This window comes from Notolepis coatsorum (genome assembly GCF_963971535.1).
Source record: "Notolepis coatsorum genome assembly, chromosome: 2".
NCBI lineage: Eukaryota > Metazoa > Chordata > Actinopteri > Aulopiformes > Paralepididae > Notolepis > Notolepis coatsorum.
Genome location: NC_140166.1, coordinates 128,878,576 through 128,900,084, shown reverse-complemented (window position 1 = coordinate 128,900,084; position 21,509 = coordinate 128,878,576). Strand labels below are relative to the sequence as shown.

General features: G+C 44.1%; 1 protein-coding gene across 1 annotated transcript in view; it reads left to right on the top strand.

Annotated features, from left to right (window-relative positions):
- The window catches only part of abcb4 (ATP-binding cassette, sub-family B (MDR/TAP), member 4), a gene marked incomplete at both ends in the record, with an annotated part of 124,072 nt that extends 112,331 nt beyond the window's left edge, over nucleotides 1-11,741 (top strand). The window contains 3 exons of the mRNA XM_084308299.1: nucleotides 4,022-4,228; nucleotides 5,122-5,268; nucleotides 11,535-11,741. Coding sequence (XP_084164425.1) covers nucleotides 4,022-4,228; nucleotides 5,122-5,268; nucleotides 11,535-11,741 — 561 coding nt within the window. The remainder of the gene's footprint in view (nucleotides 1-4,021; nucleotides 4,229-5,121; nucleotides 5,269-11,534) is intronic.
- Nucleotides 11,742-21,509: the final 9,768 nt, after the last annotated feature.

Here is a 21,509-nt window from a genome sequence, read left to right as displayed (position 1 = left end):
CTACGCCCGCTTGCCTCAACGACTACCGCCCTGTAGCCCTCACCTCCATAGCCATGAAGTGCTTTGAGAAGCTAGTGAAGGGCTACATCTGTTCCTCCCTCCCCATCAACCTGGACCCTCTGCAATTTGCATATCGCCCCAACAGGTCCACGGAGGACGCCATAGCCCATGTGCTGCACACAGCAGCATCACACCTGGACAAGAGGCAGGGGAACTATGTGAGAATGCTGTTCATCGACTACAGCTCAGCATTCAATACCATAGTCCCCTCCAAACTCATAGCCAAGCTCAGGGACCTGGGCTTGAACTATGACCTCTGCCAGTGGGTCTTGGACTTCCTGACGGGCAGACCCCAGGTGGTAAGAGCCGGCAACTGCACCTCCTCATCCATCACGCTCAACATAGGGGCCCCCCAGGGCTGTGTTCTGAGCCCCCTCCTCTACTCCCTGTACACACATGACTGCGTAGCACAGCGGAACAACAACACCATCATCAAATTTGCTGATGACACAGTAGTGGTGGGCCTGATCTCTGCCAACGACGAAAGGGCCTACCTGGAAGAGGTAGAGAACCTGTCACAGTGGTGTCAGGAGAACTGCCTCTCCCTGAACGTCAGCAAAACAAAAGAGATGATTGTGGACTTCAGGAGGTCGGGGGTCAAGGACTACAGCCCCCTCAGCATCGACGGGGCACCGGTTGAGAGAGTGAACAGTTTCAAGTACCTCGGAGCCCACATATCCGAGGACTTGACATGGACCACACACATTGACAGTGTTGTGAAGAAGGCACGACAACGCCTCTACTTCCTCAGGCGCCTAAGGAAGTTCCAAGTCAGTCAGAAGATCCTTAGGAACTTCTACTCATGTACAATAGAGAGCATCCTGACCGGCAACATCACCTCCTGGTTTGGGAATAGCACTGCACAAGACCGTAGCAGACTACAAAGAGTGACACGTTCAGCCGAACGCACAATTGGAGGGGGGCTTCCCACCCTCCAGAACATTTACAACAAGCGGTGCAAGGGGAAGGCTAAGAGAATTAGTAAGGACTCGAGCCACCCGAACAACTGCCTCTTTGAACTGCTGCGGTCAGGCAAGCGATACCGGAGTCTTAAGGCGAGCACAGAAAGACTCAGAAGAAGCTTCTATCCCCAGGCCATCAGGCTGCTAAACGAACAATAAACACTATGCAACAACCATCAAATGCACACAGCACACACACCCACACGCACACACTCACTCAAACAAACAACACACTGCAGCACCCACTCTCCACACTTTAGATCACACAAACACACACTTTACACTTTATATTTATTGATAAAGGATTTGCACTACAACTCGTACACCTACTGTGAATTGTACCTAAATTGCACCTCGTCCCATTTCTGCCTTGCACTATATAGTATTGTATATTAGTACACTGCACAGTATTGTATATTGTATGGTAACTACGTCTATTCTGCATCGAACATTGTACATATGTCTAAACTGAACACTGTGACCTCATTTTTTTACTTCTAATTTTACTATGTTATTTTATTTCATACTTATCTTGTCTTGCACAGTCTCTGGAGCGTAACAGTAAGAAGCATTTTGTATAAAAGTATTCTGTACTTCTGTATGACAAATATTAAAGAAACTTGAACTTGAAACTTGTACTGTAGGTTTGCCCTATTCAGCTCAATAACATGATGACTAACAAGATTACTGAGGGTGTAAAGATTGGAAAGTTTATTGTTCTGTGAGGTCCTCATAGTATCACAAGATCTGTATCTCAAAACCCCCTTTGCATAATCCGTATAACATCCACACGTGCCTGAATGCAGTGTTTTATTGTAAATCCCTGTCAAGATGACAAGATGACATTCAACTCTTCTCTTATAATGCATGTATTCCACCTTTCCTTTACCTCCTCTACTTCCTCTCCATCCTCTCCTCCTCCTCCTCACCTCCCACCACCACCCTCCTTCATCCTCTCCTCCTCCTCTCCACCTCCCACCACCACCCTCCTCCACCCTCTCATCCTCCTCTCCACCTCCCACCACCCTCCTCCACCCTCTCCTCCTCCTCTTCACCTCCCTCCTCCACCCTCTCCTCCTCCTCTTCACCTCCCACCACCACCCTCCTTCATCCTCTCCTCCTCCTCTTCACCTCCCACCACCTCCCTCCTCCACCCTCTCCTCCTCCTCTTCACCTCCCACCACCACCCTCCTCCACCCTCTCCTCCTCCTCTTCACCTCCCACCACCTCCCTCCTCCATCCTCTCCTCCTCCTCTTCACCTCCCACCACCTCCCTCCTCCATCCTCTCCTCCTCCTCTTCACCTCCCACCACCACCCTCCGCCACCCTCTCCTCCTCCTCTTCACCTCCCTCCTCCACCCTCTCCTCCTCCTCTTCACCACCCTCCTCCACCCTCTCCTCCTCTTCACCTCCCACCACCACCCTCCTCCACCCTCTCCTCCTCCTCTTCACCTCCCACCACCACCCTCCTCCTCCTCTCCTCCTCCTCTTCACCTCTCACCACCACCCTCCTCAACCCTCTCCTCCTCTTCACCTCCCACCACCACCCTCTCCTCCTCCTCTTCACCTCCCACCACCACCCTCCTCCACCCTCTCCTCCTCCTCTTCACCTCCCACCACCACCACCCTCCTCCGTCCTCTCCTCCTCCTCTCCACCTCCCACCACCACCCTCCTCCACCCTCTCCTCCTCCTCTTCACCTCCCTCCTCCACCCTCTCCTCCTCCTCTTCACCACCCTCCTCCACCCTCTCCTCCTCTTCACCTCCCACCACCACCCTCCTCCATCCTCTCCTCCTCTTCACCTCCCACCACCACCCTCATCCTCCTCTCCTCCTCCTCTTCACCTCCCACCACCACCCTCCTCCACCCTCTCCTCCTCCTCTCCACCTCCCACCACCACCCTCCTCCATCCTCTCCTCCTCTTCACCTCCCACCACCACCCTCCTCCACCCTCTCCTCCTCCTCTCCACCTCCCACCACCACCCTCCTCCACCCTCTCCTCCTCCTCTTCACCTCCCACCACCACCCTCCTCCATCCTCTCCTCCTCTTCACCTCCCACCACCACCCTCCTCCACCCTCTCCTCCTCTTCACCTCCCAACACCACCGTCCTCCACCCTCTCCTCCTCCTCTTCACCTCCCTCCACCACCCTCTCCTCCTCCTCTTCACCTCCCACCACCACCCTCCTCCACCCTCTCCTCCTCTTCACCTCCCACCACCACCCTCCTTCATCCTCTCCTCCTCTTCACCTCCCACCACCACCCTCCTTCATCCCCTCCTCCTCTTCACCTCCCCACCACCCTCCTCCACCCTCTCCTCCTCCTCTTCACCTCCCTCCACCACCCTCTCCTCCTCTTCACCTCCCACCACCACCCTCCTCCACCCTCTCCTCCTCTTCACCTCCCACCACCACCCTCCTTCATCCTCTCCTCCTCTTCACCTCCCACCACCACCCTCCTTCATCCCCTCCTCCTCTTCACCTCCCCACCACCCTCCTCCACCCTCTCCTCCTCCTCTTCACCTCCCCACCACCCTCCTCCACCCTCTCCTCCTCCTCTTCACCTCCCACCACCACCCTCCTCCTCCACCCTCTCCTCCTCTTCACCTCCCACCACCACCCTCCTTCATCCTCTCCTCCTCTTCACCTCCCACCACCACCCTCCTCCACCCTCTCCTCCTCTTCACCTCCCACCACCACCCTCCTCCTCCACCCTCTCCTCCTCTTCACCTCCCACCACCACCCTCCTCCACCCTCTCCTCCTCTTCACCTCCCACCACCACCCTCCTTCATCCTCTCCTCCTCTTCACCTCCCACCACCACCCTCCTCCATCCTCTCCTCCTCTTCACCTCCCACCACCACCCTCTCCATCCTCTCCTCCTCTTCACCTCCCTCCTCCACCCTCTCCTCCTCCTCTCCACCTCCTCCCACCTCCCTCCTCCACCCTCTCCTCCTCCTCTCCACCTCTCACCACCACCCTCCTCCGTCCTCTCCTCCCAGATGCTGGACCAGAAGGATGTGAAGCAGCTCAACATCCATTGGCTGAGGTCCCAGATGGGCCTGGTCTCCCAGGAGCCGGTGCTGTTCGACTGCAGCCTGGCGGAGAACATCGCCTACGGGGACAACAGCCGCACCGTCACCCAGGAGGAGATAGAGGCCGCCGCTAAATCAGCCAACATTCATACTTTTATAGAGAGCTTGCCAAAGGTACCATTCTATAGTTCAAGCAACACAGTCCTCAAAAGATACTTGATTGACAAACTTCCTCAAGATGTAGCTCTGACATTATCCGTAATCAATTGGAAAAACATACACACATACTGCAAATGTAATTATTCTCTAATTTGGACTCCATGTTTCATTTAGAATCCAAACGTGTTATCTTTATATCATTTGAAGGCCCTTACTTCGATGTCATGGCGAGATAGTTTAACTGTGTCAGCGTTGCTTCCGGCTTGGGCCGGCCGTCATACTGGCTCGATTGGCAGAGTCAGCGGGAGGGAAGCCGGTGGGTGGGTCTGGGTCGTGGTGGACAGCGACTCCTACAGTTCGGTCGGGGCGCCTGCACAGCAAGGGAAGGACCTGGGAGAGGTAGTGTGATCCTTCCACACGTTACACTCCCCCAGTGAGAGTCCGCGCTGCCAGGTGAAAAGAAGCGGTGGACTGGGTACACATGTGTCGGAGGAAGCATGTGATAGTCTCCGCCCTCCCGGACCGACGGTAGGGGGTAGAGTGCGCAAACGACCAGGAAGGGGATTGGGAATTGGCATAACAACTAACATTGGGAAGGGAGAAAAACTGAAAAAGAAGGGGGGAAAGATATTAAAAAAAAAAGAAAAAAAAGTTTAACTGTAGTTGTCGAGCCAGAGATTACACAGCAGTAGCCTCGAGGCATCTGTCACCAATACGCTGTTGGCTGTATGGAGTTTGATGCATTAATGTCATTGTTCCATTCATTGTCAGTTATCATAATTTTGTTGTGGATAAGTCACCAAGTAAATCAATCGGTCTGTCTGTCTGTCTGTCTGTCTGTCTGTCTGTCTGTCTGTCTGTCTGTCTCTCTCTCTCTCTCTCTCTGTCTCCCCCATCTGTGTGAACAGAGGTATGACACCCAGGCGGGTGACAAGGGGACCCAGTTGTCTGGGGGTCAGAAACAGCGTATAGCCATAGCCAGAGCCATCCTGCGCAACCCCAAGCTTCTGCTGCTGGACGAGGCCACCTCCGCTCTGGACACCGAGAGCGAGAAGGTGTGTGTGTGTGTGTGTGTGTGTGTGTGTGTGTGTGTGTGTGTGTGTGTGTGTGTGTGTGTGTGTGTGTGTGTGTGTGTGTGTGTGTGTGTGTGTGTGTGTGTGTGTGTGTGTGTGTGTGTGTGTGTGTGTGTGTGTGTGTGTGTGTGTGTGTGTGTGTGTGTGTGTGTGTGTGTGTGTGTGTGTGTGTGTGTGTGTGTGTGTGTGTGTGTGTGTGTGTGTGTGTGTGTGTGTGTGTGTGTGTGTGTGTGTGTGTGTGTGTGTGTGTGTGTGTGTGTGTGTGTGTGTGTGTGTGTGTGTGTGTGTGTGTGTGTGTGTGTGTGTGTGTGTGTGTGTGTGTGTGTGTGTGTGTGTGTGTGTGTGTGTGTGTGTGTGTGTGTGTGTGTGTGTGTGTGTGTGTGTGTGTGTGTGTGTGTGTGTGTGTGTGTGTGTGTGTGTGTGTGTGTGTGTGTGTGTGTGTGCGCGCGTGCGTGCGGTCATCAGAATCAACAAACGATTTGTTTGTCAGATATTATGAATGGGTAACACTTTATAATAACACTCAGTTATAAGACCTTTATAAGGTATTTGTAGATAATGAACTAATCATGAACAAATCATTTATATACATTCGTAAATTATTATTAAATCATTTATAGTTCTACATTATTTATAACTAGGGATGCTCGATATTGGCTTTTTTACCGATACCGATATTCCGATATTGTCCAACTCTTAATTTCCGATACCGATATCAACCGATATCAACCGATACCGATATATGCAGGGTTTCCCACCCCAAAAAACGGAATAATTTCAGGTAACTAATCATTTCACTGGATATATATAACAAATATTGTTATTGTTTTTTTCTTTTTTTAAACCGATACCGATATTTTCCGATATCACATTTTACTGCCGATATCGGCCGATAATATCGGTCGGCCGATAATATCGGACATCCCTATTTATAACTCATTATCAACATTATTTGTACTTGATTTGTTCATCATTAAATAATGTTGTTTAATGTGTAGTAACACATTTGTAGATGCTTTGAAAAATGGATATGAAAAAACGATTATACTATACCTCCATTTATTTGTTCATGTTCAACAAATGATTTGTTAAGACATTCATAAAACATCTATAAATCATTTGCAGATGCTATTGCGTGCCCTAATCTAAAGTGAAGCCTATTCATCATTAACAAATGTCTAATAGTTTAGGCGGCTGGGTGGCGCAGCGGACATTGCACTCGTCACCAACGCAAGAGACACCGGGTTCGAATCCGGCTGTCGGCGTTGCCTCTGGCTTGGGCAGAGGGTGGGAAGTCGAAGGGTGGTAGTCTGGCCGTTGTGAACAGCGACTCCTACAGGTCGGTTGAGGCGCCTGCACAGCAAAGTCAGGAAAATGGTGGGGGCAGTGTGAGCCTCCTACACGTTACTCTTCGCCAAAATGAGAGTCCGCGCTGGCAGGTGAAAAGATGTGACAGGCTGCCTCCACATGTATCGGAGGGGACATGTGATGCAAGGCTTCTATCCTCCCAACAACTGGCCAGTGGGGGGCATATGCGAGCAACGATCAGGACAGGGGAGGGAGAATTGGCACGAGAGGTAAGTTGGGATGGGGAGAAAAATCACAGAAAAAGGAGGAGAAAAAGTAGATAAATGTTTATAATAATAATAGTTTGTTTATTTGTGGACTTTTATGAATACACACAAAGCAATTACCAGACTTGTCTTTTCATGTTTAACAAATGATTTGTTAAGACATTCATAAAACATCTATAAATCATTTGCAGATGCTATTGTGTGCCCTAATCTGAAGTGAAGCCTATTCATCATTAACAAAATAATACAGTTAATTATTTGTTTACTTTTTCATCACCTGTTACAAATGTTGTAGACAGCTTTCGGATACACCCTTCTTTGTGACATCAAACAGTGACAGAATTAGGACTATAGATAAATGCAATTGTATTAACATATAAAATACATGTGCATAACATATAGTGTAACGTGGGGGGGCACTAGGACCCAGGAGTACCCTGGCCAGGTATTGACAGAGTATGTAGAGGAAGTATCACGCGAGTGAGACTTGACTTCATGTGTGGTGCCGTCTGTTGAATGGAAGCACGATACATTAGCAGAGCCAAGTTATTCGTGCTGCCCCACGCTTTTAAACGTAGAACTACGTTTCTGTCGCCCGATCGTTGAGTGCCGGAAACGTAGATCTACGTTTTTCTCACGGTATTTCTTTTATTCGCTTGCTATTGCCATTCATAATTCAGCGGGGCACCTTGTGCATGCTGTACTGAATGTGTCTGAGCTGGCAGACGGTCTTATACCACCCTCTAACGCCTTCGGCCATTATTGCACCCCGTTAGAAACGGGTTCGTTTATTTTCTCTACCGAGCTGCGGCGTGGGGGCGGGTCCTAAACACTCCGGCAAAACACATGCTTGTAGGGATGGTTTTGACTCTTCACCTCCCTCCTCCATCCTCTCCTCCTCCTCCTCCTCTTCACCTCCCACCACCACCCTCCTCCACCCTCTCCTCCTCCTCCTCTTCACCTCCCACCACCACCCTCCTCCACCCTCTCCTCCTCCTCCTCTTCACCTCTCACCACCACCCTCCTCCACCCTCTCCTCCTCCTCTTCACCTCCCACCACCACCCTCCTCCATCCTCTCCTCCTCCTCCTCCTCTTCACCTCCCACCACCACCCTCCTCAACCCTCCATTGGGTTGCGCGTCGGTCTAAACAACATTGCATGCATGCACGAGGAAGGATAATAATTATGATCTAGCATTGATTTCAGGAAGATCCGATAATCAGGCGAAAAATGACAACGTGTTTATTGAATTACACAAAAACACAGTTTTCGCGTCTTTTCCCTGGAATGACTCAGAAGCACCCAAACTATATTCATATTCAAAACGGTATAAAACGGAAATGTACGGATGAAAAAATTATCTGTTTTTTGCACGTTGACCAGAAGCAAGTCACTGAGACTCGACAGCGTTATTAGACCCATAGGGCCATAGCTATACGATAAAATATAGGTTTAGCTCTACAAACTACAACTACATTTACATGGGGTTAATGGACGGCAAGGAAGGGGTCACTTCCCGGAAGGGGCGTGGCACTCAATGTGTTAAGGTATGACCCCAGGCTAAACACCTTTTTTGTTGGTAAATCTATTCCATCATTTCCGACCTACAACTCTTATATGTTGTGTAGACAATACATACTTGATGTGGTGGGCGCTAACGTTACATTTGAATTATGTGTTTGTTCCTAATGTGTGCTCAGTATATTGCGGTAAGTGATGATGACATTAGGGTAATAATTATTTGTATTTTCTGGCTGTATTGGCGCCTATACAGCCTGAAAATACAAACAATTATTAGCCTTGTGTCATCATCACATACCGATGATAATGAACTGTATTAGACATTAGTTAATGATGAATCTAGGTTTCACTTCAGATTAGGGGACACAATAGCATCTGCAAATGATTTATAGATGTTTTATGAATGTCTTAACAAATCATTTGCTGAACATGAACAAAGGTACAGTATAGTCGTTTTTTCATATCCATTTTTCAAAGCATCTACTAATGTGTTACTACACATTAAACAACATTATTTAATGATGAACAAATCAAGTACAAACAATGTTGATAATGAGTTATAAATAATGTAGAACTAATTTGTAAATGTTATACAAATATAGTTATAAATGATTTAATAATAATTTACGAATGTATATAAATGGTTTGTTCATGATTAGTTCATTATCTACAAATACTGAGTGTTATTATAAAGTGTTATATAAAGTGTATGTACAGGACTTTGAGAATCTGCAAGAACTGTGCAAAGTCATATCAACAACATAGAAAGTTCCAGCAGACACATTTCATTTCAAGCCTTTATTTAAAGGAACACGCCAACATTTTGGGAAATTAGCTTACCGTCTTAGAGAGAGACAAGAAGATAGAAGAGTTCAAGTTAAAGTTTGTTTATTAATTGTCACAATAAAATACACGTACTTTACAGTGAAATGCTTGGTTCTGTATGAGCCCCTGAGAGCGTGCTTCATACAGTAAAAAAAAAAGTTAGGAAAAAGTAAGTAAAAAAGTAAGTAAAGAGGAATATACAATATACCTATATACAATATAGACAATCTAGATACCAGTTTCCTCTCTGTGCGTTCAGTAGAAAGCTATCTGGCTGCATGTTAGCCTAGCTTAGCACAATGAATAGAAGCAGACAGTGATGGGTAGCCTTCGGGAGAGGTGTTAGTTGGACAATGCCTGGCTAACTGGCCATGTCCGCTTCCATTCATTGTGCTAAGCTAGGCTAGTAGATATAGCTTTTCTACTGAACGCACAGAGAGGAAACCGGTATCTATCTTCTTGTCTCTCTCTGGAGAAAACGGTGAGTTAATTTCCCAAAATGTTGGCGAGTTCTTTTAAACTCTAAAGGCACCTGAGGTTTCCCTCATTTACAGTCACGTCGAGTGTACAGAGAGATAAGAAGAAAAAAGGCATATAAAATCACACAGCATATACAGTACAATCATAACAATAACACAAGTAAGGATAACAATCAATTAAAACACGTACAACTCGATTGACAACGGTTGGAGATCAAGGTTTTAAACTCTGCAACAGAGGGGAGAATCTCAAGCTTTAAGGATCGTTGGACTTCATTCCATGAACATTTTAGCAAAATGCAGATTTACTCTGTTCAGAGGAAACTCGAGGGACCTCAAGGACCAGCCAGTCACTAGAACAGGTTCCATGATTGATTGATTGATTGATTGAAAACTTTAGCCCAACTTAGGCCCATTGCAAGTTGCTGTACTTTGTCGTCTACTCTAAGCCATCCTAGGTTGTCAAAATGGGCATTGGCCATAGGTTCCAATAAGCGAGAACTAACCAGATTTATCTTAGGATAACAACCAGATTGCATACATAGCCTACATACCGTACAGAGGGACGGCGTGACAGAATACAGTACCTGTCACAATACTGTACACATTTTATACTAGTTCACATCGATCCGTTGTGCCTTTCCATCTACGTCTGTTTTTTTTTTTTTTTATATATAATTTTTTTTAGCATTTTTACAGCTTTTCTGGTCACGCAGGACCGATAGAGGAGAGGATGAACGGGAGAAGAGCGGGGGAAGACATGCGACAAATGTCACCGGGAGCGGGGGGCGAACCCAGGGGCGTCAATTTGGTATGGCAAGGTATGGCACTCGCCATACCTTGGCAAATAAAAATGTAAAAAAAATTAATTATTTAAATTTTTCTTTTTTTAAACAAACACATAAACATAAACATGACAACATAAAATTAGATATACAAGCATTAATTAACAGTGCACATCCAATGAAATTACCATTTAAATAAATGTAATATACAAGGTATACACCTAATACTTGCCATCTAATACCCGATACATATATGCTCTCGCTCGCCCCCCCCCCCCCCTTGGATAATCCATCCAATTATTTACAATCTTTTATGTTGATTTAGAATTCGAATGTCAACATTATGAACGAAGCTTCGAACTATTCGGTACAGCCCTAGCATGTTTTGATATTGTCAATTATCTCACTTTTACTATGTGACTTTTACTGTGACTAACTGAAATATGCCCAAAAAAAAAGGAAAATGGACATAGGGACGTTTTTTTTATCAAAGGGCAGCAGAGACAAGTGATACAGGGACACAGGTAAGGTCTGGCTTAGTGATTATAACAGTGCAGTTCAGCATTCAGTAACCCATACTTTTTGTGAATGTGTTTTTGATACTACATTCTGTTGAACACACACCTCAAAACCGTACCTAAGGAAAATTGGCTCAATTGCAAGAAAAGTAATAGACAGTTATGATATTACATTCTGCATAATTCGTATGCAAAATATTGTGGTTCCCTGCTTTAGTCTGTTGACACATTTCTATACTAAAAATGCTTGTGTAGTCCTGTGTCATACCTAAATGTCATATAACGGAATTGTATAGAAACAACTCACCAAAAGTGACTATTGCACAACTGATTTGACAAAAAAAATCCACCCCCCCCCCCTCCTCGCCATACCTTGCCTTTTACTGAAATGACGCCACTCGTGACGAGTCCGTCTCCGTCCGACAGAACAGTTCGGAGAGGATGAACTTTTACACCACCATCCGTTAGCAAAGCTGTTGTTTCTGCAAATTAACCATTCAAATTAGAACCTAACACGTCACCTCCCTCCTCTCCGCCCTCCCCAGGTGGTGCAGGAGGCTCTGGACCAGGCCAGTCAGGGCAGGACGTGTATCATCATAGCCCACCGTCTGTCCACCATCCAGAACGCCGATCGCATCGCGGTCTTCCAGGCAGGGGTGGTGGTGGAACAGGGCACCCATCAACAGCTGCTGGCCAGTAGGGGAGTCTACCACACCCTGGTCACCACCCAGATGGGGCATGGGAGAGGGTGAGGGGACTGGAGACATCACTCATCGCATTCCGTTCCATCATCGACAGGCGAACCCTCGAGACGGAGAAGAATCATATGATTCCGTTTTGAAATTGGACAGTCCATGTATTTTTGTATTTGTTTTTTTTGTATTTTATTTTTTTATTATTTTTTAAACAAACATATAAACAAACATGACAACACACGATAAGATATACAAGCATTAATTGTCAGGGCACATCCAATGAGATCACATTTTAGTTAGTTGTCTTATATAAGATATACCCCTAATACCTGTTATCTAAAAAACCTACACACATATGCTCCAGCTCGAACCCCCCCCTCCCGGACCCCACCTTGAGAAGTACCTCCACCTACCTACAGTATTTTTGTATTTGTGAAGCCAATCCAAATGTGATACATCACCCGAATGTAACTCCACCACACCACACCACACCACACCACACCACTCCAACTTGGCATCAAAGTTTGTTCATTTGAAAACTTGAAACAGACTTGGTTCAACTGTGGCCAAGGAGCTGTGTTTACAGAATTACACCCATATCGGCAAGGAGACGCACCAAAGATGTCACTCGTCACATTGCGTCGAATATTGCGGTTATGACACAATGCCTAGTTACAATTTGGCCGCATTTCCATCCATTTTGTCCCCGAACACTCCACCAATGCAATCTGAGCATGCACCATATCCCCGTCTCCCATTGGATAGCCGACTGGTGACTTTATACGGCTTTTGTTTGTTTTTGCTGCCCCCTACCTTTCCATATTAACATTTTCCTAGTAGAGGATTTTGCCCCTGTTTTGAGGGCCTTGGAAGGGGCTGTTGCTTGTGAAATGGGACTCTCTTTTTGCATTGAGCATTGAACACACACACACACACACACACACACACACACACACACACACACACACACACACACACACACACACACACACACACACACACACACACACACACACACACACACACACACACGCACACACACACGTACGTCACTGTCAACAGTACACTGGATTAAGACATATAAACATATAAAACATCTTTGACGTTTTGACACTGGAATTTCAGAATTTAATTAAATGATGTATTATATATATATATTTGAGTCAGTGTCAAGATGATTATTTTGTTATTGTCGATTTTGAGATTTAGCTATGCATTTCTGTATAATGTATGTGTCCATACAAGTTGAATTGCCTGAATGATCTACATATAGGAGGGCCGAGAAGTGCTACATGTACAGATGCTATGCGGGTGTCAAATCTTGAGGTATTTGAGCACTTAAAACGAAGAATCAAGACGTGTCTCTACAAATGCACTGAAGGATTAACCTTTGTTTTGGAACATGAGTTTATGTATGTAAGCACCTATTAAACGTTTTATATTCAATCAACGGACATGTGCCTGTTATTAAATCATCAACCGATCCGGGCGGCCGGGTAACGCAGCGGACTAAGCGTCTGTCTACCACCACAGAGACAGTGGGGATCGAATCCAGCTGTGGTGCTTCCGGGTTGGCCGACCGTCCATACTAACACAATTGGCAGTGTCAGCGGGTGGCAAAGCCGGCGAGGGTGGGTCCTGGTCGTTGTAAAACAGCGACTCCTACAGATCGGTCGGGGCGCCTGCACAGCAAGGGAAGGACCTGGGAGAGGTAGTGTGCTCCTTCCACACGTTACACTCCCCCAGTGAGAGTCCGCGCTGCCAGGTGAAGAGAAGTGGGGATTGGCTACACATGTGTCGGAGGAAGCATGTGATAGTCTTCGCCCTCCCAGACCGAGAACAGTAGGGGGCAGAGCACGCAACGACCAGGTAGGGGATTGGGAATTGGCATAACGACTAACATTGGGATGGGGGAAAGATGGAAAAAGAAAGGGGGGGAAAAAGAGAAAGTAAAAAAAAAGTTAAATAAAAAAATCATCAACCGATCCCAAGTTCCACCCTCTTTTCTTGACCCTCCAATCACAACCGTTGCTTTCCTCGATCAAGCTAAGAGAGGGCGGAGCAAATTCCTAAGCTTAAAAGGTGTTGTAAGTGGTATTTCCTTTGTTAATATAAGTGTTAAATAGCTCTACATTCTTACAGCCATCACTGATATAGATTGTCTGGTCAGTAACATGGGTCTCCCAGTCCCTCCGCTCTGCAGTAAACAGAAAATACATGTGCTGGTATCCCATTCCCACTTCATCCAATCAGGAGAGAGAACCCTAGATATTATTATAATTATTATTTAAATTTTATAAATTGTTTTACTTATTTGTATTCTTATTTTTATTTGCCAAGCAAAGTAATCTTGGCAAGCCAAATGTACTTCTCTCTCCTGATTGGATAAAGTGGGAACAGGATACCAGAACATTTATTTTCTGTTTACTGCAGAGCGGAGGGGCGTAGCTGAGGGGGGGTAGCTTAGGATGATTCCAAGGGCCCAGCACTGGGGGGGGGGGGGGGGGGGGGCCCAAAAAAAAAAAAAAAATGTTTTTTTTTTTTTTACTAGACATCACTCAGGTGTATTATTGATGCTCTCATTGATACTATGTTTGTTTCTGAAGTGTAGTGTGTGTGTGTGTGTGTGTGTGTGTGTGTGTGTGTGTGTGTGTGTGTGTGTGTGTGTGTGTGTGTGTGTGTGTGTGTGAGATATATAGAGAGAGAGGGGGGGGCTTTGGTAGACTATTGCATTGGTCCATTCATTGAAGATGAACGCAATGCGACATCCTTTACTAGGCTCACCCACCAACAGTGCAGGTGCTGAACTGCTGATCCGAATGTATAGGTAAAAACCACATTATGCGTTTTCATCAATAAAAAAATGGCAAAAAAAAATCTCTCGCGCACGCTCGCATTCACTGGGGGCCGACAAATACATTCTTTCATGGGGCCCAGAATCTGGAGCTACACCCCTGGGAGGAAGACCCATGTTACTGACCAGACAATCTATATCAGTGATGGCTTTTAAACAAAGTAAATACCACTTACAGCACCTTTTAACCTGTTCCACCCCCCAGGGTCGGTACCGACCCATTATTGACATTATGATCATATATCCATATTTATCAGAATGGTGCAAAAAATTTGCGATTTTAAAATCAAACGTTTTCAAGTATTAACATCACTAACATGTCACAAAAGCATGTAGAATGTATATTATCATCAATACGTTAGTTTAGCAATAGGTTAAAAGTGTCATATCGTTTTACCTTCTCGATTTGCTGAAGTCTGTCGGGAGGACGGCGACCATTTTGAAAATTTGAACCATGGTAATTGTAGTTTTTTTTCCGAACTACATTTCCCTTCAAGTTCTATGGGGGTTCAAAGTTCAGAGTTGAATTATGAATGTCAATAACTGGTATTATTCGCGATAATAAGCCACAAAAGGTAACGTTTTTGACAAATATTGAAACACAGTTAGTTTCTCCTCCCTATTGGTAGCATGCAGGAACAATTAGATCTGAAATTAGTTTCAAAACGGTTGCACTGTGGGAGAAATAAAAAAGTACAGTCGATTACAGTAGATATCATTATCTGTTATTATGCACGCCTGGTGATACTAAATCCAAATTGAACTCGGGCATTTAAAAGATACTATATGTATATATATATATATAAATGTGCGAATTGGCTATAATAAAGTAATGTATAAGCATCTATTCTATATTCTATAATAATATTTCAAATTGCATTGGTCCGGATGGGAGAATTCAGTACTACTCTACAGAACCTTCGGTTTTATCATCTTCCCTTTATTAATTTCCTTCGATTTTTTGTACACATGATCTCAAGAGGGTACTGAACAAGGTCAGTGTCAGTTTTTTTTAAGTTTGATCATTATTATCATGGTGTTATTCACTGTCAAAGATGCAAAGAAAAATCATAATTCATATTCTCCTTTGTTTCATCACAATTTAAGCAAGCCTAGTAATAGACACAATATTTCTGACACTGTGAATACATTCCATGAGGTCCATAGATGTACCTAGATACCAAGAATATGCAAATAGCCCTTGTAGAAGTGGAGCAATATTCCATTTACCTAGGTATACATTTTATGCAGATGTTCACCTGGGGTGGAACAGGTTCTGAAGCAGTGGTAGAGGTGGGTAGGCTATACTGTGGACTCCACCATCCAATGTATTTCAAAGGTAATTAGGCTAATAGGTGTATATACTCTAAATACCCAGTGAAATAACTGTGTAATACTCCATACGCCGTATACTTACCTATTCCTCAACTACACAATTGCTTGGAGTCCATCAGATGTGATCGAGAAACATAGTCAATGAACACAGTAAACCGGAAAATGTATGTAATTAGTCAAACTTTTATTGCAATTGGTCATTTTTCTTAATACTACCGTCAATAACAATAGCTATATATTGATCAATCATAACCTTTCTAAATATATATGCACCAAATGAAGACTGCCCCAATTTCTTTAAAGGTATAGCCTCACTTGGTAACGCCAAAGGAATTATCCTTATGGCCGGTGATTTCAACTGTGTACTAAATCCAAAAGTAGACAAACTGCCTGTAGATTGTGGACCCATTTCAAAAAAATCTAGATCACTGAATGCAATGATAAAAGAATTTGGACTTATAGATGCATGGCGTTTCCACCATCCTAGGCAGAAAGACTTTACCTTTAGGTCTGGGGTCCATGGTAGCTACTCTCGGATAGATTACTTCTGTATTTCCAAGCAAGATATTGACAAAGTTATATCATGTATCATTGAACCAGCGACCATCTCAGATCATGGACCTCTAACTCTTCAACTTAACCTCAGTACCAATAAAATCTTTAAATATTGGAGGCTCAATGTATCCATGCTGTCTGACTCTCACACACGGGAGAGGATAAGTGAAGAACTGAAGAGTTATTTTGATCTCAACAATAAGGGGGATGTCTCACCATCAATTTTATGGGACGCGGCAAAGGCTGTAATGAGAGGTAAAATTATCTCAATTTCAAGTGCACTAAAGAAACAGCGAAATGAAAAACAACAGAACCTAGAAAATGAGTTAAAAATACTAGAAAGGAAACATAAACTGAACAGAGATGAGGAAGATTTAAAAGCTCTACTAACCTGCAAACAAAAACTAGATGACCTGTTGACATACAAAGCGGAAGGAGCCCTTAGATTTGCTGGTAGGAATTACTATGAGATGGGAAATAGGGCAAGCAAGCTACTGTCATTCCAGCTCCACAAAATACAGTCAAGTCGGATAGTTCCAAAGATTAAACACCCCAGCACACACATGGAAGTAATGCAAACGCAAGAAATTGCTAATGCATTTGCAGATTACTATACCGACCTCTACAAAGCACAGCAATTGGAAAACAAGAAAGAAAAAATCAACAACTTCTTAGATAACCTTAAACTTTCTAAACTATCCCCAGATGAGGCGGATGAGCTAACCTCCCCTATTACGGAGAAGGAGATAGGGGAAACTATTCAGATGCTTAAGAACAATAAATCACCAGGTACAGATGGGTTTTCAAATGAATTTTATAAACATTTCACTGAACAATTAACACCAGTATTAAGTGTAGTTTATAACTATGCCCTATCTGAGAGAGATCCACCAGGAAGCTGGTCAGAAGCTATTGTCTCGGTAATACATAAAGAAGGTAAAGACCCCACAAGATGTAGTTCCTATAGGCCCATAAGTCTCCTTTGCAACGATTTCAAGATATTGACATCTATACTTAAAAAAAGAATACAGAAACATATAATAAAACTGATACACCCAGACCAGACTGGCTTTATCACTGGTCGACAGGGTGCTAACAACATCAGAAGAACTTTAAATCTGCAAACAGTGGCTGGATCTCGAAAAGAACCATCAATGCTTCTCGGCTTAGATGCCGAGAAGGCATTTGATAGAGTTGATTGGCTGTACCTTGAACTAACATTGAAAGGTATGGGATTCAATAACACATTTATAGATTGGATAAAATGTTTATATAAAAATCCTAAGTCTAGAGTAAGGGTGAATGGTCACTGCTCTCACTTCTTTGAGATACAGAGAGGGACACGCCAAGGAGACGTTTTGTCTCCGTTACTATTCGCGATTGGCATAGAGCCACTAGCGGAGATGATTAGATCAAACCCTCAGATACAGGGAATAGATGACCAAAAAGGCATTACACACAAGATCTCGCTATTTGCTGATGACATTTTACTTTATATCAAAAACCCTTTAGAATCAATTCCAAACATAATGATGGATTTAAGAAATTACGGCGAACTGTCGGGTTATAAGATAAATGAGACCAAATCAGAAGCCATGATGATAGTGGGAACATGGCCAACACATCTGAATAGTATAGCACCCTTCCATTGGGCTAGAGACGGATTCAGGTATTTAGGAATCATTTTGACTCCCAGCAGCAATCAGTTATATCAAGCAAACTACGAAAAGTTGATTGTACAAATCAAATCAGACATGGCCAGATGGGACATTTTACCTCTCTCCCTAGTGGGAAGAATAGAATCAATTCGAATGAATGTGCTACCTAGACTTATTTTTCTCTTCCAGTCTCTACCTATACCAATACCTGCCACTACCTTTAAAATGTTAGATAAACTCCTATCCAAATTTATCTGGCAGAGGAAAAAACCTAGAGTAAGGCTTAAAACACTATGTTTGCCAAAGAACAAGGGTGGTCTTGGTCTACCAAACCTAAGAAACTACTACTGGGCAGCTCAATTACGCATACTTGTGCATTGGATACAAAAGGACCTAGATTCAGGATGGGTACAGATTGAGCAAAACTCAATTCCAAAGACCCCTCTCAGATCCATAATATTCCTGGGGAAAGCATACTGGAAAAAAATTAAGATTGGTAACAAATGGATTACAAATACATTAAAGGTATGGGAAAGTGTAAGGAAAAAGGGGGGAGGTCCACGATCAATATCTAGGGCCATGCCAATAGCAGACAATACAGAATTCCGGCCAGCTATAGAGGATGGGGGTTTTAAAAAATGGGCGGATTTGGGCCTGGTTACTATCAATCAATTAATGGAAGGAGACTGTTTTAAATCGTTTGCACAGCTACAGCAATGTTTTGATCTACCTTCGAAAGACATGTTTAGATACTTTCAAATAAGACACTATGTAATGACTCACAGTGAGTGGGAAGCAATTAAGAGACCACCAACAAATGTGGAGCGGTACTTTATTAACACAATAGAAAAAAACTTGATGGAAAGAAAGCAGATATCCAATATTTACAACATGTTACAACTAGATGATCCAGGAGACACCACCTATATTAAAGAAAAATGGGAGTTGGAAGCTAATGTGATCATAGAAAATGAAGAATGGGAGGACAGCCATTCAAGCAATCATAAAATCACAAATAGTCCAATGTGGAAGGAGTTTGACTGGAAGGTCAAGGTCAGGTACTTTAGGACTCCTCAAGTTCTCTCCGGATTTGCTGGTGGGTCCTCACCACTATGTTGGAGAGGATGTGGATTGATCGGAGATCATACACATATTTTCTGGGACTGTCCAAGGGTGCAGACATTTTGGGTGAATATCAAAAATGAGATTAAAACCATTCTAGATCTTGACTTACCTCTGAATCCATCGTACTATATCTTGGGATGTATACCGAAAGGCACATACTATGGAGATACGTTATACATCTTGAGAGTGATACTGTTAATAGCAAGGAAAATGATAACTATGGCATGGCTACAAAATCAACCACCGTCAATCAAACAATGGACCAAGAGACTGAGACAGATGTATACAATGGAAGAAATGACTGCACAATTGCAACTGAAAAAAGATATGTTTATGCAGAGATGGTCACTTGTAACCTTGTATCTGGAGATACACTAGCATGAGTCTGACGCCCTCTCTCTCTTTTTTTCTTTGTTCTTTTTTTTTTGTTATTTTTTATTAAAATCTCCAAATGTGTTAATTTGTCGTATGGTAGGGAAGTTCAGACTAAAAACATATAGAATTTATTAAGGTTTACTTTAATTTACAACACAAATATTGATCTTTGAGGTCTGTACATACAAGTTGATTCAGAAAATGACCGTACAGGAGGATCAGGCTATGTATTTTCTTGCTACTGCAGTGTCATCACACATGTTACACAGCAGTTAAAGATTACAGTCATGATTATTGGTGAGGCTTAAAATGCTAAATAATTATTCACGTCATCCCACTGTGATATTTTAAATAAGAATACTGATATTGCATAGAGTGGTGGACTGAGGTCAAGTTACTGAGGTCTTTGTTCAAAATGGCCGTCAAAGGTGGTGTTTTAAACACATTAAACCATATCTTTCAACCTGAAAAAAAAGTGTAATACCATAGTAACTTTCTGTTTAGGATAAATTAGCAATTTGGTAAATTTTTTACAAGGCATTTAGGTGATCCAAGGCATTTAAATAAATCCAATATTTCTTGAACTTTTGTTCATAATTAAGGCCAAGGCTTAAAAGCTTTGATTCCTCCCCAGGGCTTGAATTGGGTCGGAATAATAATTATAAATAATAATACGAATTCTGACTCATAGTGAACGTCACAGTTTCTGTTAATTAATAGTCTGGTAATTAACTCCAGAGTGGGCCAAAGTGGCAGAAGTAGCCAGAGCCCTTCAGCGCTGCTCGCTGGCCAGTTCGCGTCAACATTTTAGGCAACCAACTTGCGTTCAGCGTTTCTCTGATTGGCCACGACGCCCATGTGACCGCGGCAGCGCGAGAGAGTGGCAGTGCGGAAATACGCTGCATTCTATCGCCATGCTCTGTGACAAACTCTAACCTTAACCAACTCCGAAAGAATGCCTAAACTTAACCCTAACCTTAACCAACTCCGAAAGAATGCCTAAACTTAACCGGCGAAAGAATGCACGTTAAAAAAAAAAGAAAAAAAAAATTGAAGTGATTCGAACTTGTCACCAACCACACCGCAGGCTCCACAGCAAGGCGGCGAACGAGGTGAGCTAACCATCGATGTTAAAAGAGGGGGGATTACGGCTGCATAATGCCGCGGGGGCGTGGCTAGGCGCAAGTTGGTTGCCTAAAATGATTAAGCGGCCAGTTCAGCACCTCGGACAGCACAGAGCTCAGGTAGCCTGCTTGAGCCCTGTCCCACCAAGCAGAGCCCTCCAGCACTGCTCCCTGTCCAGTTCAGCACCTCGGACACACGTTAATGTCCCCATGGGCCGGACACGTCTTCTTTAAACAAGTCAAGAAGAAAACATCACAATAAGTCAAGAACAAAACAAGAACACCATAAAGTCCAAAATTTTTTAAATAAATGCAAAATAAATAAATGCAACACTCCCAGACGTACCCCACGCGAAGGTAAGGAAAAACTCACTAAAACCTAGCAATAGGAAAAAATGCACCACAGGCAGTGTGGAGGAGAGAAACCTTAGAAGGGCCATTCAAGGGGGGATCTCCCTTCTTAGATGTTGGTGATAGTAGTGTTGCAATAAAACAGGCGGACAGTTGGTAGGCATGCACTCATATGCATAGTGAAACACAGATGAGTGCATGCGATACCATCTGAACATTTTGAAAGATTAAAGATAGAGCTGATAGCGATAGCAACTGAACATTTTTGAAAGATTAAAGATAGAGCTGATAGCGGATCTATTTGAGGCGAAGGGGCGGTGCAGATAGGGTCGCATCCTCCCGGTCTTCATCACGGGATGTCCAGCACTCCGGTCATCACTCCGGGACAGCCACTCACAGGGAGACAGGGAGACAGGGGGCGGCACAGAGAGGGTTGCATCCTCCCGGT